The sequence below is a fragment of the Panicum virgatum genome, chromosome 8K (genome assembly GCF_016808335.1).
Source record: "Panicum virgatum strain AP13 chromosome 8K, P.virgatum_v5, whole genome shotgun sequence".
NCBI lineage: Eukaryota > Viridiplantae > Streptophyta > Magnoliopsida > Poales > Poaceae > Panicum > Panicum virgatum.
In genome coordinates, this window is record NC_053143.1 from 3,722,072 (window position 1) to 3,746,944 (window position 24,873).

The 24,873-nt window shown below is 42.6% G+C and overlaps 4 protein-coding genes and 1 long non-coding RNA gene across 9 annotated transcripts; 1 reads left to right on the top strand and 4 right to left on the bottom strand.

Moving 5' to 3' along the window:
• Positions 1–1,572: 1,572 nt before the first annotated feature.
• LOC120643585 lies at positions 1,573–6,867 on the top strand. The gene is made up of 3 exons (XR_005663057.1): positions 1,573–1,740; positions 5,038–5,952; positions 6,150–6,867. It is a non-coding gene; the product is annotated as an uncharacterized LOC120643585 (long non-coding RNA).
• Positions 2,888–4,261, bottom strand: LOC120643584 (CEN-like protein 2). The gene is made up of 4 exons (XM_039919980.1): positions 3,717–4,261; positions 3,570–3,631; positions 3,404–3,444; positions 2,888–3,324 (listed from the first exon to the last, which is right to left on the bottom strand). The coding sequence occupies exons 1-4, from the start codon at positions 3,915–3,917 to the stop codon at positions 3,107–3,109; spliced, it is 522 nt and encodes a 173-aa protein (XP_039775914.1). The 5' UTR covers positions 3,918–4,261; the 3' UTR covers positions 2,888–3,106.
• Positions 6,868–7,867: 1,000 nt separating the features above from the next.
• LOC120643587 (2-methoxy-6-polyprenyl-1,4-benzoquinol methylase, mitochondrial-like) lies at positions 7,868–10,764 on the bottom strand. The gene is made up of 8 exons (XM_039919985.1): positions 10,490–10,764; positions 10,291–10,417; positions 10,127–10,188; positions 9,622–9,771; positions 9,395–9,539; positions 9,014–9,085; positions 8,446–8,554; positions 7,868–8,245 (listed from the first exon to the last, which is right to left on the bottom strand). The coding sequence occupies exons 1-8, from the start codon at positions 10,632–10,634 to the stop codon at positions 8,144–8,146; spliced, it is 912 nt and encodes a 303-aa protein (XP_039775919.1). The 5' UTR covers positions 10,635–10,764; the 3' UTR covers positions 7,868–8,143.
• Positions 10,765–11,292: 528 nt separating this feature from the next.
• LOC120643586 (pentatricopeptide repeat-containing protein At1g22960, mitochondrial-like) lies at positions 11,293–17,402 on the bottom strand. 4 transcript variants are annotated; one of them, XM_039919983.1, is made up of 5 exons: positions 14,872–17,371; positions 14,489–14,773; positions 12,353–12,511; positions 12,012–12,173; positions 11,293–11,924 (listed from the first exon to the last, which is right to left on the bottom strand). In XM_039919983.1, exon 1 carries the CDS (start codon positions 17,082–17,084, stop codon positions 14,925–14,927), a length of 2,160 nt encoding a protein of 719 aa, XP_039775917.1. In that variant the 5' UTR covers positions 17,085–17,371; the 3' UTR covers positions 11,293–11,924; positions 12,012–12,173; positions 12,353–12,511; positions 14,489–14,773; positions 14,872–14,924. The 4 variants fall into 4 exon arrangements, with proteins under 4 accessions (XP_039775917.1, XP_039775916.1, XP_039775918.1 ...); XM_039919982.1 differs by having other exon boundaries at positions 12,353–13,766; XM_039919984.1 differs by lacking the exon at positions 14,489–14,773 and having other exon boundaries at positions 14,872–17,372.
• Positions 17,403–17,926: 524 nt separating this feature from the next.
• LOC120643589 (ACT domain-containing protein ACR12-like) lies at positions 17,927–22,264 on the bottom strand. Of its 2 annotated transcripts, XR_005663058.1 has the most exons (11): positions 22,091–22,253; positions 21,415–21,466; positions 20,986–21,099; positions 20,769–20,863; positions 20,168–20,246; positions 20,022–20,081; positions 19,747–19,802; positions 18,628–18,733; positions 18,487–18,555; positions 18,166–18,366; positions 17,927–18,094 (listed from the first exon to the last, which is right to left on the bottom strand). XR_005663058.1 is itself a non-coding variant. In XM_039919986.1 (10 exons), the coding sequence occupies exons 1-10, from the start codon at positions 22,225–22,227 to the stop codon at positions 18,304–18,306; spliced, it is 831 nt and encodes a 276-aa protein (XP_039775920.1). In that variant the 5' UTR covers positions 22,228–22,264; the 3' UTR covers positions 17,927–18,303. The 2 variants fall into 2 exon arrangements, 1 of the variants encoding a protein (XP_039775920.1); XM_039919986.1 differs by having other exon boundaries at positions 17,927–18,366; positions 22,091–22,264.
• Between the last annotated feature and the right edge of the window lie 2,609 nt (positions 22,265–24,873).

The following is a 24,873-nucleotide window of genomic DNA, read 5'->3' on the forward strand; positions in this document are numbered from 1 at the left end:
TATCAGTTATCAGGTCCATTTCAATGTCTTTGCTATGTCAGGCTTGGGGTGCGTCGAGAGCTCTCCTATTACAACCCAAACCCAGTGTAATTTATTGAATGTTTCCGCTTCTCAAGATTTTTAATGGAATGGCATCGACTAGTGTGTGTGTGTGTGTGTTTCGGAACCTTATTTCGGTGGTTCTGGGTGCATAAATGCAGGTCAGCAACAAGGCAGGATAGATGGATCGGATGATGTTGAGCCTGTGCCAGGAGATACTGTTCCTGATGGAGAAGAACGAGCAGCTGATGCAAGAGGAGCAAGAGAAGAGGGCCCGCTCGCCGAGCTCAAGCTCAGGGAACAGCGCGCCGCGGCGTTGCTGGCCCAGAAGGACGCCCTCCTCGCCGAGCTCAAGCGCAAGGAACAGCTCCTCAGGGCGGAGTTGTCCCAGAAGAAGGCCCTCCTCGCCGAGATCAAGCGCAAGAAGCAGCTCGCCGCGGCGGCGGGGCGGCGGGCCAGGGCCAGGACGCCCCTTCCGGCTCCGGCGGCGTCCACCCTGCCGCCGGCAATAGCTTGAAGGCGGCCCGCGGCCGGCAAGCAGCAGCAGCAGCCCAAGTGAAGTGAAGTGGCCACGGATCCAGATGACGTGGAGGCCGCACTTGTCTTTTGTTTGTGATTACTAGTACTGCTAGGTTGCTAGTTGCTCGTATTGGTTAGGCCTGGTTAGTTAACTTGGTACTAGTAGTAGTACATGTATAGGTGAGGGAAGTTGGTTGTATTACTAGCTAGCTAGAACTGATGATGAACCTGGAGTGGTAGCATTGTGTGCTGATTCTCAGCAATGATGCTGTCCACACTCGGACTACTCTTTTGGTTAGGCATTGCCGCCTCCCTGTGCTCTTAAAATTAATGTGAGAAAAGTACAGCTTACACTCTCGGGGGGCTATCGAACGGTCAAAATCAGACTTTGGCCTTTATTTTATTTAATTTTAAACTACTTGGTAAAAATATAAAAAGATCAACTTGAACGGTTGAAATCAGACTTTGGCCTTTATATTATTTAATTTTAAACTAAAAATATATAAAGATCATTGCGGAGAGAGTATTAGGACTATGATTCAGCTATGGAACTGACGAAATCAGGTAAATTTAGCTTTTATTTTATTTAATTTTAAACTAAAAATATATAAAGATAAAATTGAATTGTGAAGAGAGTATTAGGACTTCGGTGTGACCCCTAAGTACATCCATAGCACTGGCCATCTGGCCGTAGACCAGTCTCCATGTGCCTCAACAATTTTGCACCAGTCAACTGTTAGCAGAGCTCTGGTCCTACTACTATCCATCCTCATCAAAAAGAAAAAGAAAATAGAGCAGCAGACAGGCTTATTCGTTCGATCAAACGACGTGCTTGCTGTGATAGAATGGGCCGAGCAAGCCCAAAAGACTCTTTACAACAATGGCCCAAAATAATTCAGGTCCATTCCCATTTATGGGCCTGGTAGCAGAAGGCTTACGTGGGGCCCACTAGTGGGCGGCCCAATTCATGTGAAGGCCCACAGAAATTCGTCTTCCAAAGCCGCTGGCGGAGTCTGCCGGTGTTCCGGCGCCCAGCCATGGGAGCCCTGAGCGCAGGCTTCGGGGACGACGGGGAGCCGCCTCGGCGGCTATGGCGCCTCCAAGGCTCCAACCCCCCAGGCCCCGGCTGCTGGGGGATGTGGGCGGCGATTGCTCCCGCAGAGATGAGGTCGGCGGCGAGCGGTGAGGATTTGCTCGGTTCTCGCCTCCCCCCCGATCGGGTTAAAGTCTCCATTTTTCTTATTTTGTTGAAACATTCGATGATGCTTTGTTTAGGTGCTGTATGGTTTAGTAGTTCCACTTATACGTTTCAATTAGGGAAAACTAACATGGCCTTCTGTGCGTGTTTGGTGTCTTCCTTGGCCACAACTGTGCTAGTTTCACTTGATAATATTTATGCGACTTTGTTTGATAACATTCTCGTGAAAGTTAGCTTACTATACTCGAGCTGAGTTGATTTTCGTCGCAAAAAAATGTTGTGTTTGATTTTATATAGCTGTGATAAAACTGGGGTGCTGCAGATGAGCTGTGTGTTCCGCGTTTGGCTGAGCGAAATTAGGTTGCATGTCATAGGAACCTTGGGACTAGAAAGAATAAAGTTACCTACTATTGTTGAATCTCTAGTGAACCTAAAGTTCGGTAAGGACAAAAATGATATTATAGTTAAAAGAACAGTTATATAGCTCGGAAGCAAGCAGTGTGATCTCCGCGCGCTAATCACAGTGAAGGAAAGAGCAACAGAAAAAGAAACAAACCTGTAGGATATGGCCAAATTGGGGAAGGATTTTCTAACTATGGCCAATTTTCAGAACATGTCATCATCGAAATAATTGTTTTCATTTCATAAAAAAATGTAAAATGATTTTTGAATTGTAAAATATAAATGTGTGATGATTTGTAGCATAATTTTTATCTGCAACTAATACTTGGTGTCGAAGTTGCCACGTATGATAAGACTCCAACCTAATTATTTAGTGCTTCCTTTGTCATCTTTCATTGCATCTTTTGCCACTCAATGATTACTAAGGAAAGGGTCCAATCATCCAGTCAATTGAAACTCTGCTTGGTTTTCTCTCACTATTATATATCAAAATGTAACAAATTTGGTATATGTGAGATTGTTAACAACCATGTTTAATATTGAGCCTAGAAATTCGCACATTCATCAGAGGATGGAGAGATATGAAAACCAATTGTTTGATAGGTTTGCATTTTGCATTTGTCGATTGTTAAGATAAGTTAGAATTCTAAATCAGAATAGATCATATCATTCATGATATGATCATGTACCAAATTTTGCCTGTGGAGGATGTCCAACCCTGGTTTCTGATTTTCAGTGAAAAATTGTCTTATATATAAAATTTGACCACAAGCATCAATCATTCATGATTCCCAATCTTGACACTAAGAAAACAATCTAATACTGATACACTCTGCAAAATGCATCTCGCTTATTTATAGGGTAATGTAGAATAAGATCATTGTCCTCGTAGGAAGAAGATCAGAAGGCCCTTGTTTATCATCAGGTGGACAGTGAGAGCTGAGATTTTCAGCGTCTCCTGGCTGCAGTTTCTCTCTGTGCATTGAAGTAGACAGCAGCTACAGGGAGACCAAGGTCATTTTCCTCTGCAAACTGCCGGGTGTTGAAATGATCCCTGATGGATGGCACAGTTACAGTTTGCCTGCGCTTCTGCTTGAAGAGTACAAAAATGAACCTATGGATACCGATGTTAGGTCTTGGGCTCTCATAGCTTATGACCTCTCGCCCTGAAAGACTCATGGTTATTAATTCAAAAAACAACTGGAACGTGGAATCAACTAAGCACGAACCAGCTGAATAACCTACCAAAGGAGGCATCTGTTGTACCAGGTATATCAGTCACGATCCTGCAAACGTAAAGGATGAAATTTAGCCACTCCACTCTTGCTTTAAGTGCTCGGGAAACATGTTTTTTATGTATGCAAGGTGTGCTATCTTGCAATCCCTGAGGTAAAGAAATGCTGTATATTACCAGTGAAGGTGCTCCCTTAGATATGGATCACTTGGCCCTGGGACATCTGGATCTGTCATCACCTGAAATTCAAAGAATTTTGGCTATCAAGGAAGGATGATACATATAGAATGGTTGGATTCAACTATGAAGTATTTGACTGCTAACCAATGTAAAGAAAGACCGCAGATCACCCCCTTGAACCTCCACTCTTGGTTTAGATACAACCGCTGATGGGTAGATCTCATGGCCATTGAAGACAAGCTTATTTGAGTTGTAGGTCACTATCATCTTTACACATGGGTTAAAGGAGTCCAGAACTTCTCCAATCACCCGACCGACTATGAGAGGCTCCACAGACCTAGACATGGTTGGAGGGACAGGTATTTGTATTTTACACAACAAATGATCTGACTGAATGCAGCAAGCTATTGCACTCAAAGATATGCTGTGAACTGCTTATTGGGCACTCGTAGAGTACAAGCCTCTATTTATAGTGGTTTGGTGCCTGCTGCCAACTGTAGGATCAAAGAGGATGTGAAGCATGTGTATTTCTTTAGTTGGGTATGCTGTAGATGCAGCTGAAAAGGCAACAGGAAGCTTGTACCACTTTTTCCAAGAAAGCCAACAAAGGGTGTTATATCTTCTCTATCAATTATAGACAGAATCTATGCAAGCATTGCTACGTGTATCTTCATTGAAGTTCTTGGAATAAAGCATTATTTCCCTCAAAACCATCTGATATGGATAATGACGACTACAGATGTGCAAAAATTTTATTTTCTTTGTAGATATTCTTTCAAGATTGAAACAAAGTCCTTCAGTTCGCTGTGGAGTCCTCAAGAAAATATGTGACAGATCAATATGTAAATGTTATCTTTATAGAACATAACACACCTTCAGGGAAGCAGTAAGATTATAGAGCTAAACTATCTGGTATTATTTGGAAATAGAGTTCGCCTCCTACAAGTTGGTATTACTTAGCAGAATTTGATCCTTAACCATGTTATCAAATTGTTGTGTGCCATAAAACCGCTGCCATCTGATTTGTTGAGAGCATGTTTCGAGTAACTTAATCTTATGGCATCTCTACATAGCTGCTTAGACACAAAATTTGCTGCACTGTTGATGTGGAAGCCTTTGAGGTCTGCAGAATATGATGCTTAATCACCTTATCAAATTTGTATCCATTCTGCACTTTTTAAAGGAAAAAATGAGCTATTCTGGAAAATTTTAGTAGCATCTGATTTCTGGTGATCACATTAAAATACCTTATGTGAAACAAAAAGGCATCTAGTTGAAATTATTCATGGCAAGTTATGAAGTCTGGCCTTTCTGGAGCTAAATGGGGAAAGTAAGGAATATGATTCTTTGGAATTTGGTTTTTGGTGAAACTATCAATTCCATTTGCCATAACTGATTTGATGTTTACTGAAATTGCTGTTATTCTTATCCTCCTGTTTTCTAATATTTCTTTTTAATTATCTAGGGGATAAAATGTTGCACTGTCCGCATGGAAGCCTTTCAACCCTCAAATGTTCATCTTTGCTGGCTTATTCGTTTAGGCAACCCTCATTTAGCTGCCTCTTTTTTGTTAAGGAAAAAAAGAAGCTTTGAGTTCAATTCCTGCTAGAATCTTTCATCGAACTGTGATACCAGCCGATTCACAATTATTATCTGTTTATTCTTTTATTTGGAATGGTATGACAAGTCATTGCTGAAGAGAATAAAGGAACAGAACGCAGTGCCGCCACCACTTCATCATGTAGGGGTGCTGTCTAGTGCATAGATGTCAATTCAGTTATAAAAAGTTCTTAGGTTCTTCTTGATTGAGGTATTAAAAAATCTTTATAGATTTCCATAAGTGGTGGAGCCAAGTACAGGTTTGTGCATTCTTCTGTTATGGTCAAATGCCATCATGCCTGCTTGGCAACATGCGCAAGTGGTAGAGGAGTCAAGACAGCTTGGTGACAATTTTCTGCTCCCAGACAAGGCCATGATATTTGCTTGACACCTAGCTAAGTTAGTGGAATCTCGTAGCTGTTCCAGCCAATGGTAAGTGCATATCAGCTTGGCAATATCGGCTGTTCCAGCCATTGGTAAGGCCATGGTTAGCTGCTCCATGGGTAGGAAAATCTCTATTTTCGGGAAATTGGGCCAGTTTAGCGATATCACTTTAGGGCTTTCTCATCCCTACATCAAATGATTTGCATTGGTTTCTCTCCTTTTTTTTTCTCTCCACTGATTTCAGTGATTTTCAAGTTTCTTTCCAGTGAAGTTTACTATTCTGTGGATAAAGATTGGTCAGTTGCCAGAGTTCTATCGGAGCAAAACAGACGGCTACCAATAATTGGTATGCAGCTGCTTTTGTACCCTGCGTATCTTTTGGTCGGTATACTGAATGGTGAGTGGTGACTAGTGTCTATGGCATCTTGACAAGTTTCAGTTACATCAAAATCTTCAGTAGTTACTCTCGAACCTATACTAAAACAATAATAAAAGTCCAAGGTTGCTTTATCAATGTTCAGCTTCATTAGCAAGTTCCATTTATACATCTCTTCAACAAAATCCTAATAATAACCATCGTTCACCTCCATGCAGATGGCGATGTTTCTAGGTTATTGTCATAACCTGTTATTGGACACCTCTGATGTTTTAAGCCCCTCGGCAAAAAGGAGCCGTCCACTAATCCTTTGTCCTAGAATATGTAGAGTGGTAAGTAACCAACCTGAATGACGGGAGGATCATTGTGGGCCAATGCCAGGAGGCAATTAGATAATCAGATCATGACATGAAGACTTTTGAAGGAAGAGGCCATGCTGCAACGGATCTCCATGGATCATGTCGCCCCTTGATTGAGTACAGTCATTATCCAATCACACAAGATAAAAACTCAAAAGTTGTGATTGTGGGTGTTGACAGTGTTCAAGTTCATGCGGATTTGGTTCATGGATTGGGCAGTCAACGGCACGAGATTTGGAGAGATTCATTTTTAATCCCACATGCAGCAACCCCAAATCACAACAATTGCAAGAAAGCTCTTAAGCTCATATCCATCCTGCAAGGACTGGGGGGCATTTCATGCATGGACTTTTTTTTTGCTACTGCTGCGTTATTTGAATTAACCTGACAAATGTGGAAATATTTTAAAAATATAACCTGAAAACAGCCGAAGTTAAATTCGTTTATCTTGGCGTGCACTTTTGTTCGGGTCTTGTGCACATGTAAATCATCAAATGTGTAATGTGTTGTCTTTCTGTATCACCGTGTATGTGCTTCAGAACAGTGAAGAGAAAGGCCAAAGGGTAAAATTTGTCTACCTTGTTTTGTGAATTGTAATTGAGCTCGTGTGTACAGACTGCAGTGTTATTGTGGGAACGCGGCGACCTAATTCTCATCAGCCATCTATTTTATTTTTCTCTTACAAGAGAAACCAAATTGTACAATATTTGTTAAGCAACGTTTATTGAACCAAACCATATCAATAATACTGGTGTACTTGAGTTGTATACTGACCCATGATAACGTGCGAGCATGCTCTCTTCTTGTTTCTACGGACACAATCATCCTGTACTGAAATCCACAGGACTGGGCTCTGATCTGGGATCCATTCGCGTGATGCCAACGAATTCGTGATCTGGGACCCATGATTGTGGTTTCTCTATCGATGTGCGCACCGAAATGCCACCAGTTTCTGGAGCCTCTTGAGTCATCTACCTTTGGCATCTAGGATGTGTGACTCTTCTCTTTGGAGGTTCAACTCTTTGGTACAACATTTTTGGCAACATCATAGATTCTTTCCTCATTTCCTGTACCCACTTGCATTCAAGCAAAAACTCTGCGCGACAGTACTACACGGCCATCAAGCGGAGATCACTAGTGCAGTCTGAAGTGTAGATTGCGGCTCTGATGGTCACCAGATACCAAGAGCACGCCTCTGAATAATCCACTGAGCTAAGCACCTTGTGATGTCTGATCTGCTGACAGTTTTCTCGATCGGCACCAACGATGACTAGGCCGGTGTACTGCAACAGCATTCACAGATCTTATCTCTTATTCACAGCAGTGATCTACTGACTGCTGGTACCCCTCACAGTTGCAAACCCTGCACAGAGCACATAAGCAGCAACACAGGAGTAAAAAACTGACAGTCAGTAGCCATGATGCGCCGCTGGGTTGGGTTGGGTGGGGGTGGGGGTGGGGGTGTAAATCCTGAATCAGGTCACACTCAAATTCATGTAGTGAAATGCAATGTACAATTGTCATATCATCAAAGTGGGAAGAACCAGAATGTTTGCTTCACTTGTGTGCATCATGTGGGATGTGAAATGTACTTGCCATAAATTAGCAATGCGTATTCCAGGGTTTATGTTGATTAAAAAAGAAAGTAGGTGGTACACAATCTGGCTGTCATTCATTACATTTTAGAGAGCCACCCTTTGCAAAATCAACTTGCTGTGAGACGACGACGCTTCATCTTTCGATTTTTCGGAGGTGAAAACACATCCATCCTTGTTGGGAGGCCAACAACATGGCAAAAAAAAAAAAAAAAACTCTACCGCCCCAAGTCTTGCTGCCTGGGTTAGCTTGCTATTCTACAGTTTCAGTCCAGAGTGAATGGCAACTACACCACCCACGAGGTTTTCATATTCCACCCTCTGGAATCCAGCTTCCTGGATCATCTGAGCAAATTTTTCCTGCGAAGGTACAAGTCTGGTCAGCTTGTCATTTTTTTTATAGTCACACTCATCCCTATTTTATAGCTTAACATTATCCTAGCAAAAGCTATATGATGTCTATTTTACGAGCTACCAGTTAAAACTTGCGCAAACCTGGATACCTAATCATGTGTTCATATATGCTGTAACAAAAGTGCTAATAAATCTCACACCATTACCTGATTTGGGAACCGACGTATACTCTCAACCAAGTATTGGTACGACTGTCGATCACCAGCAACCAGCTCTCCCATAGTTGGAACCACAGAAAAAGAATAAACATCATAGCTGAAAAGAAGGGCAGCAAATTTGAAAGAGGACAGGAAAAAGAACTGTACGACATAAGGCTTGCACTAGTTTTTTCACTGCCAAGTGCCAACAAACAGAGAAGGAAAGCTTACTCTGTTTTGATAAAACCCTAGCAAGGACAAAATTAGGATTTTTTAAGGGATAAACAAATCAGTGCAATCTATTTACAGTAGACAGAAAAAACTGACCACATTCGGAGTTTCGGACACCCTTGACAGTTGACAGTGTTTAACAAACTGTGCTAAGGTGGCAATTTGTTTAACATGTTTAGCACCAATTGCGATTTTTGGACATTAACTGCGAGTAGTTGAAAACATTGTAGCCCTGGTATTTGCCTGTTTATTTTTTTTTCTACCGTGCATGATAAAAAATTCAGAGCATCATTTCTTCTACAAGTTAATCCTACAAAGACAAATAAACATGATTGAGGAAACTTACATCTCTTTAAATACAGGGACATCCACATGACTCAACTCCAAGCATAGGAACCTACCACCTCGCTTTAGAACTCTGAAACATGCCAATCAATGTGACAGTAAAGAGATTTTAGAACCGTGAACTAAACAACTGGACTCTAAAACATGCCAATCCATATGACAGTAATGAGATTTTAGAACCATCAAACATCAACTAAGCAAACGTAGTACAAGATGAAAAACTTATTCCATCATACTGCACTTGATGAAAAACTTAATCCAAGGATACAGCACATGAAAAATGGACACAAATATGAAAGTTCAAAACAGTGGTGATAGCTTGCAAATACTAGAAGCATAAGCACTACTAGTTTTTTGGTTTGGTATTTCTAAATTAGCCAACCTGTAAGCTTCTGCTAGGGCTTTCTCAATGTGTGTCACATTTCTGATCCCAAATGCAATAGTATAGCCATCCATAGATCCATCCTCGAAACTCAGAGCTTCTGCATCTCCTTGTATCCAGCTAAGACAATGTTCTCCGTTGTAACCTGAATAAAAAAACTGTTGAACAACAGAATTCACACCTGAGATGGAGGTGGCAAAACATATTAAAAAGTTAATGTTTGAGACCTCTTTCTGCAGCACGCTTCTTCCCAACGTTTAGCATATTTGGATTAATGTCACAGACATAAATGTGGGTGTCTTCTTCGGTATCAGTAAGAGTACCAGCTCTGTGGCTCACGCTCTTAATTCTTTCCAGTACACGAAAAGCAACATCTCCTGAAATCATAGGAATGACATGAACAGGCATCAGAGCTTTTTTTCTACTTCAAATTTCATGCTGCACAAAGTGAATTTGAAAATTATACAAGAACTCCTGGAAATAGAACCCTTCAGCAGATACCAGAAAACAAGAACCATAAACATGGCGCACAATCGCAACTGAAAAAGCACGTGATAGCATTGATCACGCAACAACCTCAGAAGGACTAACTACCAATATACTGATTATACAGATACATTAATATTGAATTGGAGATATAAGATGGAACCACTACTGTTCATGTTAGTGGTAAAGATTGCATTTGTCATTTCTATGGCACACAGCTGAAAGCAACCAGGTAATGAGTATTACCTGTTCCACCAGCCACGTCGAGATGCTTCATCCCCGGAAAAGGATTCAACTTGGAAACAAGCCTGAAAGAAAAGAAACGAAGTTGGTTGGAGTGTGGAACTGTGGAAAACAAAAGAAGGGACGGGACGGAACGGAACGGAACGGCAAGGGTAAGCAGCAGCAACCTGTCCTTCCACAGCTTATGCAGGCTGACGCTCATGAGATCGTTCATGAGGTCGTAGCTGGAGGCCACGCTGCTGAAGACGTTCCCAACCAATTTGCTCTTTTCCTCTTCGCGCACCTGCTTGTACCCTGACGGAAGACGAGAATTTCAGGATCTCCACTTCGAAAGAAGCGGGAGTGACGGATAACAGGGATGCGTACCGAAGCTAGTGGCGTGGGAGTGGAGGAAGGCCGCCGCCGGCGCCGCCGTGCGGTTGCATGGCGCCGGAGCCGGAGCCGGAGAGGGCAGGAGGAGGCGTCCTTGGCGGCTGCAAGACGCTAGCCTCCTTGCGGCCCGCAGAGCCATTCTGATCCCCTTGTTTAGAGACGGGCGGGGCGGCAGCGGAGAGGGCTGGCGCCTGGCGGTGGCGGCGGCGGCGGCGGCGAGTCGTCTCCTCTGCCGACGGCGAGTTCCGAGATGGACGGAATAGAACGAGACACGACGATGAGGAATTTTCTGACTTGTGTGGGCTGGGCCGATGGATGGATAATTGGGCCGTAGGCCCATAGTTCTATGGGCTTTGGCCTTGGGATTTAAGCAGATCGACAGCAGAAGCCTCTTCTTTTTTTTTTCTTTTTTTTTGGTGATCGGTGTTTCCAAAATTCCAACCTTCCACCGTCACCGGAAGATTCCAAAACCAGGAACTATGGCATTCATATATTCCTGGTTGAATTCATGTTTGAATTCAGACCATGTTTGAATTCATATAGAGATTTTTTGGTGATCTGGTCTAATATAGTTCTTCATATATTAGACTGTCACTGCACCAGAAATTCAGAAGACCATTCATATATTCAGACCATGTTTGAATTCATGTACGAATCGTGTCACTTTGAAGATCATTCACATGCTGCATCTGTGTAGGAGCACGGTTCTAGTCTATTTCGAGAACATTTGCAAGGAGACGTGCAATTACCAATTGCTGCACCTTTCCTATACATGTAGCCTACCAGTCTGCTCGACCTTGTTTTCCACTGTGGGGTATTCCCCGAATTTCATTACCAAAAGGCAACGAAATTACAGAAGTTCAAGAGTTATCAGGTCTAGGACAGAAAAGAATCTACCATCTAGATTGGTGGAGAATTGCATTAGTGCCTTACTGCCTTGTACCATCTCTTCACCAATCTGAATACAGAAACAGGTGATGTTGTAACGGACAGCCAGAATTCAGAAGCAAGAAATCAACCTTGGAATCATGCCTACAATAATTAGAGACGATGGAAATCGAAGTACATTCAAATCCGAAACATCCTTTCAAGATGCGGAAGACGAATGGTATCTCCGCAGCTGATACTATCCCATTGCAGAAATCGACGCTGCTTTCGCATCAAGTTGCCCCTGTAGGAGGCCAAGCGGGTCGAGAAAGGCGCCAGGCGCAAGGGGCATCACCAGGTGGAGGCTGGCAATGGCCGCGGCAACACAGCAAGCAGTGATGTTGGCAGCATCTATCTGATCTGCTCACGTGCGCACTCAGCGGATACGGTCGCCTTCTCGCTCACCTTGAATCAACGTCCATGGGTTGATCTGGATGCCGGCCTTCCTGACTGACACGTCGTTGTGGTCGCTCTCGATCCTGGTCGACCGCTTCAGAGCACTCTATCATGTTTTCAAACAAGTTTTGTTATTAAAAATATCACAGATTGGTGCCAGTAAAGTAATAATAATGCTGCACTTAATGAATACTTTGTTAACTTCATCTTTTCTGCAAAGGACCCTTGACAGGAAAGACGGCTTCTCTGGTAGGTTAAACTCGATGCACTCATCAGAATCAGTCTTCCAATAGGTCAAGTGCTGCTCCTGCTACTCTCATTGCAAGATGTAGATGTAGTTGAAGGTCCTCATTCCCTGCAGCCATTGAAAAGTGATTTACCCGCCATTTAATTTCTTATTAGAAGGAAATTGCTCTATTTCATAAGCAAAAGATAATTGATAGTTGACACTACACAGAATCACAAATAATGAACTACTGACATGGATACCACCCTACTGCTGAAAGTTAAACCAGTAATACAAGGAATACACACCGTGCCGATTATCAACTACTGATGGTCTTCCTTCCCAGCTGAAGTATCCTGGCAGGCCTTCAAGAAACTGATTGTGCAAGAGCACAGCACCCTCTAGATTGCACGCAACATACCATCCTTGCTTTTACCTGTGGATGATCCAGAGGTGGCTCTCTTCTTCTGCAGCAGCCATGCGCCACCCAGAAATATTTAGCAAGCATGATATGGAGGTCCTTCAGAAGATGATAAGAATGCCAAGAACTATGGAGGTAAATCACAGCCTCAGATATAGATGCAGAGGAAAGATTGCATTGCATGAAATACTACTTCACAGACAAATTTAATTAAAGATGTAATACAAGCACTAGCTTCCTGTGTATTCAGGCCATAGAGACAGTAATATATTAGTCTGTTTACATGAAAATAACAGGAAGAAAAATTACCAAAAGAAACGTGTGTACTCAAGGTTGAACTAAAGCAATGTCATAAAAATACTCTACCTTTTCTATGATATATTGGCTACTTCATGTTTCAGAATAAATCAAGGGAGCAACGGATCTACAAATCAATCCATCTCGATTAGAAGTTGGCCGTTTCCTCAAAATGGAGGTTCTGTATACTGTATAAATTTGGCAAGGATACGAAGGTAGGCTAGTGCTTGTTGAACCGCAGAGACATTTCCATGAAGCTTCCATGGATCTAGTATCATGTTCTTCCAGAAGGTGCACATATGTTCATGCTGGCAGATTGGTGGACCAACTGAATTCTAAACACTCTTGGATAGGAGAAGAGCCCTCAACTATGTGACAGTTCACAGTAGATCCATTTTCAAAATGCTGAGAATTGCAGCTGCGAGCTACTATTTAGTTTACCATTTTTTCCAGAAGTTGTATGCCAACAACAGCAAGACTGGTCTAAAGAAAATAATTACAACAGTATGTGGGACCTTGGTACTTGTCCCTTGGTCCAAAATTGATGTAAATTCTAGAGAGCATGCAGTCAAACAATCAAACCTTTGATGGAACATCAACCGCGTCATCATCAAATGATCAAAATTACACTAATGTCATTAAAATTCATTAGTTTTAGAGCATACGCTTAAGAAAAGTATTGGTCAGTGTTGTGCATTGGAGACTGTATCAGTGACCTGAATGACAGGTGAATCAGACAAGAGGTAGTAGTGTCCCTTGGATGTTCACGAGTCTAAAATAAAGTGAACATAGTAAAAAAAAATGCCACCTTATGCTATGCATATGATACCAATAAGTAAGCAATCAAAAGGGAAACTAATTCTAGTAATCAACAATAGTAGATTAGTAGGTGATGAAAAGCTTCAAGTCCATGAGTATTGAAGTTTCTTAACTTTTCTTAGAAGATACAAGGTGACAAGATTAATCTATACTTGACAAGTCCATACCTCATTTGTACTGTTAATCTATAATGACCACAGAAAAAGAAAAGTTTACGACTGATTGTTACAAATCAAATAACTGAAACTGCATTCGACAGTAGCATACCTAATTATGCTAGGTATTAGTAAAACCTATATGAAGTATTAACTCGTCCATGTTATCACAACTAATTTACATACAGGCCATATTCTTTCACCTCTATTTGGTTAATTACTAACCAAGTACCATAAAGTACATAAATTCAGAAAATATTGGAAGTATGCCACACAGTGCAAATGGAGTTCAGAAATTAGAATGCAAATAAGTGAAACAAAAAAATGCTTATGTGAGCTAACAAATTAGAGAGTCTTTTCATGCAAATTTTGCCAAAATTCAGTAACAGTGCACACAGCTAAAATTAATAGATAACATTCTCATTAATTGATGCAAAGAATGAGAACACAGTTCTATATCTGACGGGTCAATTTCATATGACTTATGCCTATGGCAAAATTGATAGTGATACAAGAATTATTCATTACAAAAATTCTTGGTATGTTCTTACCAAGACAAATCCTATGTATAACTGAAGAAAGCTAAGTCACGAAAAGGCCCACAGCCATTTACTATTTGAGATAGTTGGCATCCGGAATTCATGGATAGGTTTCCATTACACCTTATCAAAACTTCAAAAGAAAATAACAAATGGGACAGAATCGTATAATGAGACTATGAAAGGTATTTAGAAACTGGAGCATATTCCTACCACGCAGTTTCCAATAGCAAAAGTATATAATGCCAAGGAATGAATGCTGACAAGGTTTAAGAGCAAGAGGAAGACTTGTTTCTGCTCAAATATTTGCTTTTCTTCTTTCTAACAGAACTGCCCCCAACTCCATCAACAATCTCTTGAGCAGCAAGTGGAAGACCTCCTTGTGCTTAACTAGTCATTTGGAAAGCACCCAGCGACTTAACTCAGAGAAGATTGTCTCAAACTCTCTTTTCCTTTTCCCTTCTGAAAGGTATTGCCCACAAACCCCATCTATCATGTCTGGAGTGAAGAAAAAGCAAATAAAGCTTGAAGAAATGAGCAAGCTAGATAACGAACCACAGATGAAGAGAATAATGCATAGGGGAGGAAGTGCTTACAAGGACATATCCGTGAAGCAAGGACAATAGGTCAATCTTTCAGGGAGACCAATCTATTCACTCAAAACAATATTCTCCAAGTACTCAATTGTGCGGTGCATGCGGCCTTCATCAAATCCTTTAAACAAGGCATTATGTGTGCAATGATCTGGACTAATACCATTCTGATGCATCTCAAAATACAACCTCATTGCATCTTCCCATTTGCCTTCTCTACAGTTCCCATCTATCAACAACGTATATGTATATTTGTTTGGCATTAATCCCCTTTGCAGCATCTCATGGAAATGACGATAAGCCAGTTGAGTTCTGCCTGTCCTGCATAGTCCATGTATGAGCACATTATATGTTATTTCATTAGGCTCAACTCCTTCCTCCAGCATCTGTCGAAACCAACCATATGCTGAGTAAAGGTTTCCTCTTCTACAGTATGCGTGAATTAAAACAGTGTAGGTTACAGCTGAGGGTTTCAAACGATCTGAGATCATGTTATCAAGAAGTTCTGTTGCTTCGCTTAGGAGTCCTCTTTCACAATGCGCATGAATCAAGCAGGTATATGTGATACAATCAGGCTGTAAACCATCATTGACCATCTTTATCCTCAGATCTATGGCATCTTTCAGGTTACCAGTCTTGCACACTCCATCAATAAGAATATTGTATGTGACTGTATCAGGATATACTCCTTCCAACACCATCACCTCCTTCAACTGGAAAGCCTTGTAAGTAGCCCCTAGGGTCAGCTCTGCGCAAATCCTTGTATTATAGGCAAAGCAGTCTGGCTGCAAACCTTTGCTCAGCATCTCATCAAAGAACTCTCTTGCCATAGCAAGGCTCCTCACCTTGCATGAACCATTCATGAGAATTGTATATGTACAAACATCTGGCATACAGCCCTGCTCTACCATTTCCTCTTTCAATCTCCTAGCTTCTTCTAAATCACCTAATCTACAATAACCATCCATAAGAATGTTATATTTCAAAACTGTTGGTTCCAGCCCTGCACGTCTCAAATCACCAAGCAACCAAAATGCCTCCTTCGAATAGCCTGCCTTACAATAACCCTTTATCAACAAATTGTATGTGATCAAGTCTGGCACTAAGCCCATCGCTCTCATTTCCACAAACTTCAGCTGCGCAGCCTCTACCTGCCCAATTTTAAGCAGCCCATGAATAATAGCATTGTATGTGACCACCGTAGGCATAATGCCCTCATTCTCCATCTCCAATTGCAAAGCTTCAACCTTTTGCATAAAACCCCTTTCAAGCAATGCTGTGATAAGTGGGTTGTAAGTAAAGGATGAAGCTTTCTTGGACAACCGCATTCTGTCAACCAGCCTTGCTGCCTTCTCCAGTTCACCTTCCCTGGTCAGCCAACTAATCATCACATTATATGTGACATCATTCAGCAAGCTATCACCCCCCTGCATCTCCATCTCCTTCAGAAGCATGGTAGCCTTGTCCTTCCTTCCCTCCTTCAAGAAAGAATCCAGCAAAGTATTGTAGGTCACAATGCTTGGCTGAATCCCAAGGTGGAGCATCTCTGCATACACAGCACTAACGTCGTCCCACCTGGCCGCATCACGAAGCACACGCAGCACACGGTTGCAGTCCTCAACATCAGGGGCCACGCCGTGGCACGCCATCTCGCGGAAGGCAGCAAGGCACAACGTCGAACAGGTAGTGGGCGCGGGGTCCTGAGCTCCACATTGGGCTGGGAACTTGGTGGACAATCGTAAGAGGAGGCTGAGCAGGGACCGGTTGGAAGGAGAGTGTGGAGCGGACAGGAGAAGGGACAGGAGGGGGAGGAGGAGGCCGAGGTGCAGGGCGCGGAGGGAGACGGGGTAGGCGGCCCGGAGGTGGTTGGCTTGGGCGAGCGGGCCGAGGACGTCGGCGAACGCGGAGGCGGTGCGCGGGAAGCCCCGCGGGGTGGCCTCGGCCCACCGGAAGAGCTGGCGCGCGAGGCCTGGGAGGCCGCGGAGCGCGGAGCGGACGTCGCCCGCGGCGAGCACCAGGCGGAGAGGCTCCGGCGGTGGGGGGTCAGAGGCGAGGAGCGCGGCGAACGGGTTCTCCTCGGCCAGAGGCGGAGGCGGCGGGACCAGCGCCGGCAGGGAGGAGAACAAGAAGCGGCCGGGGAAAGCTGCGACTGCGGCGGCGGCGGCGGCGGCGGCTACTGGAGCTTGTGATTTGCAGTGCGGGATGTTGAATAGCATGGATTAAAGCTCTAGTCCCGCCCGGCGACGCCCCGCCATGAATGACGACGCGGCGGCGGCGGCGGCGAGAAGGAACCTGCGCCAATGGCGGCGGCGCATCCACCAGATGCCGGCGGCCGTATGGGGTCGAGGGCGCGCGCCCGCCCCAGGCGGCGGCCCCCGACCTGGAGTCGAGGGCGGGCGGAGAGGGCTACCGAGATGCCCAGGAAGCCACGGCGTAGCCGGCAGTTGAGCGTCGGGGGCAGGGGCGGCGGCGGCTGGTAAGAGAGAAGGCGCCGCGGGGGTGGAGAGGGAGGGGATCGGAGGAAACGAAGGCCACGTTCACGACCCACGAGAGGCCACCTCTGCCGGAGCCGCCGATACAGGTGATCGCAGAGACCTGCACCGTCGATTCTGCATCCAGATTCGTGTGCGAATCTTGCCAAGCTTCATCACACTACTACTGGTCAGCGAGCGCCACTGAACATCTGGATTCTGAAACCCTGTCCAAATTCCACATCTGGATTCTGAAACCCTGGTCCAAATTCCACATCTGGATTCTGAAACCCTGATCCAAATTCCACAACTCTCAGATGAATCTAGGGTTCGGAAAGGATGATGTACAAATAGAGTTAACCCAAATCGAAGATCATCATCGATCCTGGCATTGTTGTTGTGCATTGAGGAAATTACATGAGAAGAAATCGAGGTTTTATCTGTATCGATCACAAGTCAAGGTTTTGCCAATGTTAGATGCACAGCCGAAGAACAGAACATTCATGCTTAATCCAGTTTCTCCAACGGTCAGCACAAATGCAATTCTTTCAATAGCGACCGCAATTGGTTGCACTAAACACATCAGATAGGAAGCAGGAACCAAAGCTTGTCCCTGTAATTTGGCAATGCTCCATTATTCCATCACAGCACACATCATAGCCGAGTACTTTACATTCCAATGTTACCCATCACAATCAGAATCGAATGGGATAACAGCCACTGAAACCTAAGCCTGAAGCTCCCAGCTGTTTGACTACAAAGTATCCAACTGATTTGATACCCAAATCCATTGCCATCTTCTAACTATCTAAGTATTAATATAGACGCATTTTGGGAACAGAGGAACCACATTTTGTTTGCTACAAGGGGGATTTCATGTGCAAGGCACTTCAAGAAAAGAAACACAAGGCAGAGTTCATAGCTTTCTGATTTGAAGTCCTTGGAAGGCTGGACAACATAACGATCAATAGCTGTCTTCGTCCGTCTCGGGCCTTCGGAGGTAATAGCGCAGACAATTGATCAGCACCTATACAAAAGCAAGTTAAAGAGTGCCAGGTGAACACAAGCAAAAATAACCATGTTTAGATATACGAGTACGATGTTGCTTAAATGGCAAATGAAGTATCTAATTAAAACTTGACAGCACCTGAGATAAGGAGCTGTTTAGTTTTGCACCTCTGTAGCTCACATGGAACTTGTCCTTGGCAACCAAACCCTGTTTAAGTATCAGATGTGAGCTGTGATGGCCTTAGCGACTACAAGGGCAAGAAGATGGAATATGGCATACTTCAGTGTCGATCTCAGTAGACTCCACATCAATGTTTGTGTCAGCAATGATCTTGATTATTTCCAGAAGTAGGCCAGGCCGATCAGCTGTCTCTATGTAAAGCATGCTGTGCATATTCAACAAAAATTAATAAGGACGGAAAATTATGTGCATCACAGAAACAAAAAGAAATACATAGCAAATTCAAATTCTACTTCTACATCAAATGATTCTGAGTGTGTGAGAGAGAGGCAAATATACATTTATACTTTTAGTTTTTTTTAGAACAAAAGCAAGTCCTCTTAGTCATTCAGAATACAATCTTCCTGCAAACAACGCCATAGGAAAGTAGGGGCATGGGTAGCCCAAGGATTTGAATTCCTAGTCAGCGTGGCTGGCATCCTTAGCACAACGCCACAGGAAAGTAGGGGCATGGGTAGCCCAAGTATTTGAATTACTAGTCAGCCTGGCAACCTTAGCATAAAGACGAGTCGCCAGGTTTGTCAATTGTTTTACATGTACTAGTGCAAAAGAGGAGAAATTCAAACTAAGCTCTTGGATTCGGAATCGGATCGCCATGATTTCTGAATGGTCTCTGTCAAAGTTCAAAGGGGGGGGGGGGGACATAGGTAAGTAGGTAGGCAGAGTAGATTCTTATGCCAAAACCAAAATATAGGGAAAATCTGACTCTAGAGTGAGACAGATTACCAAGCCTAGACAAAGAAAAGGGGCCTACACTGAGTTGTGTTGCCTATGCCTATCACGTTCTTGGCCTGTCCATCATGCTTCGAAACTTTCTGTTCTCTAACCCGATCCAGTTTCCTAATTACATGCCATGCGTGAGAAGTGATGATAGCTCTTCCCGAGCATCAGCGGGCTTGAACCTAAGAGGCTCATGCTTATGCCTTGCCATACACCAACAGCTAATCCATCTTGAATCCACAAATGTATAGGACTACTTCATGAATTTCAAATATCAAGTGCATGCTAGGATAAACCATACACATAGGCATGCAAACAATATGACATGACAACATATCATCGAACACGCAATATAACAATTATTCTAGAAGTGATGATACATTCTTGTATCATGCTAAACAAACAATACAACATCACTAGGAGCTGGCAGAATCAAACCTTCTTTTTGGACCATCATCTTCAACAACCACATGAGTTGCAATATCAATATCAATCTGCCAGTTCAAAGACTAAAGAAGTAAGTTTAGGATGAAGGCATCAAAGCACAAATCGTAGCATAACGACACAAATTTGAGGCCTAATTGTTTAAACTCTTGTAATTTCATAAAATTAAGAAAAAATCATATATTTTAATTGGAATGATATCTATATCCAAACAGCATGGTACAGTATAGCATCTGAAATTGCAGAATGAGAACATGCACTATACTTGCCTTCTTCTCAGGGGATTTTATCCCAAAAAATTCACCCATTGCTAACTTCTCGCTCGATTCCTATGGACCAATTGATATGATTAAAATATGCAAAGTAGTAACAACAGTACAACACAGAGTCACAAACACAAGAATCTGAAACATACAGGATGATATTTCAGAAGATTGTTAATGATGGTTAGCCGTATCCTCTCTAACATGTCAGGGTCCTCGACTTTGCGCCCACTAGATATATACAAAAAGGAGGGAAAGATATTACAGTAAGAAATAATCCAAATAAAATTTCTCTTATGATTAATGAGATGCGGTATAGAATTTAAATGGAATCTTGGTCCAAAGGTACTTAGGGTGTTGTCTTCTCTTAATTTTCCCATCTACAATTGAACAAGGCATTTCAAGAAGGATAGCCTATACTCCTAAGATTGATGAGATGAGCTGTAGCATCTGTACCAGGATTATATGATTTCAAAAGGCACTATGGTAGCTAAAAAATTGTGAAACATTATTTCAACAAACCAATGAGTGTAGAGGGACGGAGTATAGTCAAGGAAACTGATCGAACAAAAGCTAATACATGCACAAGCATAAATGATCTGGCATTGTGCACTTAACAGATTGAAACATTCAAAAAGTGATAGTTGAATACGTGCAGGAACAGTGAATGCCCCCTTTAGTTTTCTACAGAGACACAGACAAGTAGATGCCGTATACGAAAAATACAGTAAACATAAAGTGGCAAGCACCCACAATCGCATGATGTGGAACTTTGTTTTTGTGACAGCTGAGTCAGTTGCCACAGTTCCTTTCGTGACATCAAGGCCAAGGTCCTTGAGTGCCTTCATCTGCAAACAGTGAATACCAGGGCAAAATAATTGACAGATACGACAATTTAGAAAAACATGTTTTCGAGCCGAGCAGCACCAATACAAAGAAAAAGTGCAAGAGGAGCACAAGAAATTTATACCGTGTCAAGTAGTGGCCCCAAACGGTCTCCAAAACTCAACTGTACAATGGTCGCATCACGGTCTGAATCTTGATCTATCATGACGACTGGGACTGGGACTCCCTCATAAGATGTCTGGGATAAAATGTTTCCAAATAATACACATAAATACCACCAATCACCAGAGCACAGAATAAGTCCGAAAGCAGTGCCACAATACCAGTAGGCAAGAAATAAGAAAGCTGTACTTCCTAAGCCAACATTTAATCGATTGAGTATGCAAGAGTAGTAGCAGATTGGCAGCTTGTATGCAAACAGCTCATGATGCCGGCAGATTGATAGAGAAGCTAGCACATATAATGAAAACTGCAAGGGTGTGCTTGGTTCCACCATATAAAGATATGTTCCAAGAAATTGTGCATGTGCAAAGAAAAAGCTATGTGAACATACCTTCGAAGAAGCTCCCAACACATTAGCTGAGTTGACAGATTGGCAACATATTCTGGTGGAGATGATAGAAGAAACAAGATATATGTCAGCAGTCAGCACATATAAATAATACAGGGCCAGACGAGATACTACCGCACAGGAAAGATGCATTCAGAGAATTAAGGAACCATATATCATAAGAGTGGAACCTTGGTTAATCTGAAACTGAGTTCAGTGTTGAACAGATACAGGCACAAAATACGGGAACAGACCAAAATACACAAAAGAGTGTGCAGTTTTTTCCCCCATGGGAATCAATATCGAGATCCCAACGACCAATTGCACAGCCCAGCTCGGCATAGGCGCGGGCACAATCATCTAAAGCGAATGTAGAGAATCAAACAAAACTCTCGCTCCATGGTTCCGAATCGAAACAGCCCCGTTAACTTAAACAGTATCAGCTCGACAGATCGATTTCCTCTGTAACGAACGAACAAACAAAAGGGAACTGTAGCTGCAGCCGGCGACCGAGCTCGTCCCGTCACGAGCAGCGCAAGCGGGCACGAGCGCGAAACCCGCCGATTCGATCCGCGAACGCGCAGGCACCACCCGATCGCGACTCTCGCAGGAGTCCAGCACCACCACCACAAACACGCACGGAGCGAACCGGATTCGCGTGGGGACCAGAGTCGCTCACCTCCGCGCGGCCGCGAGCGGAGCAGGGCACGCGGATCCGGAGCGGAGGAGCCCCCGCCGCGGCAGGCGGGAGACGGCCGCGGCGGCGTAGGCGGAGGGGGCGACGCCGACGAGGTGGTGGGAGGGGGCGAGAGCCATGGGGGCCGCGGCGGAGTCGAGTGGAATCGCTGTGGGCGGGCCGCTTGGGGAAAGGCGGAAAGGGTGGGCTGTCACGGCCCACCTGGAGCGTGACGTGTGCTTTTTTTTTTCTTTCTTTTTGCGCGCGCCACTTGGATCCATCTCTTGCGTTATTGGGCCAGGACAGATTGCTGGGCCGTTTTTCTTTTTCTTTCTTAATTTTTTTTTCTTTTCCCCTTTATTAACAAGTGCAATTTCTGATCGAGTGGCAAACTTTTTGTTTTGGACTTCTGTGCGCCGGGACTATACATCGCGCGTGCTACAAAATCACAATCTATCGCCTGAAGGACGTGCGCAGCACCGCAGTCCAAAGCACTCAGCCCAATAAATATTTGACATCCTGCATTGATTTGTCACATATAGTGGGTCTGTGCCATGCATAATTTCCTGACTTTCTAGACCTCTAGGCATTGGCGGAGCTACATGGAGGTAAACATGGGCCATGCCCCCCTGGCCAGATGAAATCACATAGCATCGTTTCAAGTTTAGTTGGTTCACTAACATAACACATTTACAACCATCCCAAAACAAAGTTGGTTCAATGACTTTCCTTCTTGGTTAGAGTATTCAGAGAGCAACCACCGTGCATATTGTCTTCTTTGCTTTATTTTTAGTAAGAATATAAAGAGAATAAGTGATTTTGATGTCTTCACAGTACAAGGTTTTGGCACACTTGAATGATAGATTGCTTCGGTTGCTTTTTACTCTACCAGTTTCAACAGTGAGCATTGAGTGTGCTTTTTCTACTTTGAAGATCATCAAAATAGGGCTGCGCAATACGATGGAAGACAAATTTTTTGGCAACAGCTTGCTACTATATATGTTTATAAGTTACGCAAAATGGCCCTCCCTACGACTCATTTCTAGCTCGCCACTGCCTCTAGGTGCTGTATATTATAATGCTTGGAACACAGGTCTAATGCACATGACCCCAAACAAAGCTGTTTGAGCAGACACATGCATGCGTAGGCATAAAAAGCAACCTTTCTTTCTTTTTTTTTTGTGTTTTTCTTTTGTATTAATTCACTTCATATGCACCTTTTTACCGTATTCTGGTTGATATTTTTTATTTCATTTTTATATTGTTTATTTCACCATTATTTTTTATTTTCTTTTTTTTATGTCTAAGCATATGAATGTTGTAGATATAGTAATACTTAATATTTTTTTGTTATATTTTCTTATGGTTTGTGACTTTATTTTCTATTCATTCTTTATTTCTTATCTTTTTATTTAGTTAAAGTTTCTTACATTTCTATTTAGTTTTCTTTGACCGAGTCCGTTGATAGACTTCTTTCTCCTTTCCTTTTCTTTTCTTTTAGCCCTCCTAAATTTCTTTTTTTCTATATTCATTTTGTATTCTTATTTTTTTTCTTTTCATGACCATGTCGACATTTTTAATTTTAACTCAACTTTTTTTCTTATTTGGAATATATTTCTTGTATATTATTTGATTTTATTTGTTGGTGGGTGAATACGTTTTGTTCACTCTTATGAAATAATTATACATCTCATGTGATTTAAAAAAAATTCTCCTTAGGTGTATGCTCTACGTGATTGTACCATAGCCGATTTTTCATACTGACTCATCCGGTACGCAATATGCTTATAGTTCTTCATGTAAAATTATTTATTTGTGCGTAACTAATTTGTTCACAATGCCAAATTATTTGTTCCTGCTGTAGACTAAATTGTTTCGTGAAGTTGACCCGTATGTTCGCGATATTAATTTTTATTATCTATCCTATACAATCAAATGTTCGTGATCTGTAATATTTTGTTCATTGCACACTATAATTTGTTCATTTTGTTTAACTTTTTGTTCATAGAAAATAATTATTTGTTCGTGTTTTTAAAATATTTGTTCCCGAAATCTAAAATTAATTATTTAGTATTTAAAAAATATCGTGCAAACATAGTCAAGTGTGGTCTTGTTTTAAAGATTTTGTCATAAAAAAGATAATAGTGCAATCCAAATTTAATTTGGATGTTCGGTTTGATAGTTAAAAGTTTTTTAAGTTTCAGATTTACATGGATGTAAGTGACTTCAGTAACGTCACATCTGTCTACCTCTGCATGCATGAAGAAGTTGTCTCCTATTTAGCACCAATTAAACAATAAATGGGCCAGTCCAAACTAATATTACACAATAAATTACCGTAGCACCCCATACACTTCAGGTGACGGTTCGTGAAATCACCCGAAGCGATGGATAATCGCGCCCCTTCGGGTGTCCTCATCAGGATCCGCAAATACAAGGAGTTGCTCGGGTGACTGGCAGTCAAACCATCACAAAAGGTCCAATAACTATTTTGTTTCGGAATAAATTTCTTAACAATATTTTTGTATTGCTGGAATAATTAAAAAATGTTTTGGAAAAAAAAATTTGTTCTAGAACAAATTTGATTGGATTATATATGTGGACCAATTTGTTGGGCTAATTCAGGCCAAAACATAAAATCTGAGGTGGAAGGAGCTAGTGGTGTGATGGCCTGATGGGTTTGGTGGGGGTCGCGGGTGACTCCAGCAGCGCCCTCAGGATCGGGAATCACACGGTGCGTTTCTTCTGATTTCTTTCTTGGAGATGGAACACAAAATGGGATTATC

What these genes read in the sequence shown, in the direction of transcription:
- LOC120643587 (XM_039919985.1), bottom strand. Translation starts at nt 10,634, where the DNA reads ATGGCTCTGCGGGCCGCAAGGAGGCTAGCGTCTTGCAGCCGCCAAGGA. An exon ending in CTCCCACGCCACTAGCTTCG is followed by an intron (nt 10,418 to 10,489) that starts GTACGCATCCCT and finishes GTCTTCCGTCAG; the next exon opens with GGTACAAGCAGGTGCGCGAA. An exon ending in GAAGCGTGCTGCAGAAAGAG is followed by an intron (nt 9,540 to 9,621) that starts GTCTCAAACATT and finishes TTTTTTATTCAG; the next exon opens with GTTACAACGGAGAACATTGT.
- LOC120643589 (XM_039919986.1), bottom strand. Translation starts at nt 22,227, where the DNA reads ATGGCTCTCGCCCCCTCCCACCACCTCGTCGGCGTCGCCCCCTCCGCC. An exon ending in TGGGGCCACTACTTGACACG is followed by an intron (nt 20,864 to 20,985) that starts GTATAAATTTCT and finishes CACTGTTTGCAG; the next exon opens with ATGAAGGCACTCAAGGACCT. An exon ending in AAGTTCCACATCATGCGATT is followed by an intron (nt 20,247 to 20,768) that starts GTGGGTGCTTGC and finishes GTATATATCTAG; the next exon opens with TGGGCGCAAAGTCGAGGACC.
- LOC120643586 (XM_039919984.1), bottom strand. Translation starts at nt 17,084, where the DNA reads ATGCTATTCAACATCCCGCACTGCAAATCACAAGCTCCAGTAGCCGCC.
- LOC120643584 (XM_039919980.1), bottom strand. Translation starts at nt 3,917, where the DNA reads ATGTCTAGGTCTGTGGAGCCTCTCATAGTCGGTCGGGTGATTGGAGAA. An exon ending in TGCGGTCTTTCTTTACATTG is followed by an intron (nt 3,632 to 3,716) that starts GTTAGCAGTCAA and finishes TTTGAATTTCAG; the next exon opens with GTGATGACAGATCCAGATGT. An exon ending in CTAAGGGAGCACCTTCACTG is followed by an intron (nt 3,445 to 3,569) that starts GTAATATACAGC and finishes TTACGTTTGCAG; the next exon opens with GATCGTGACTGATATACCTG.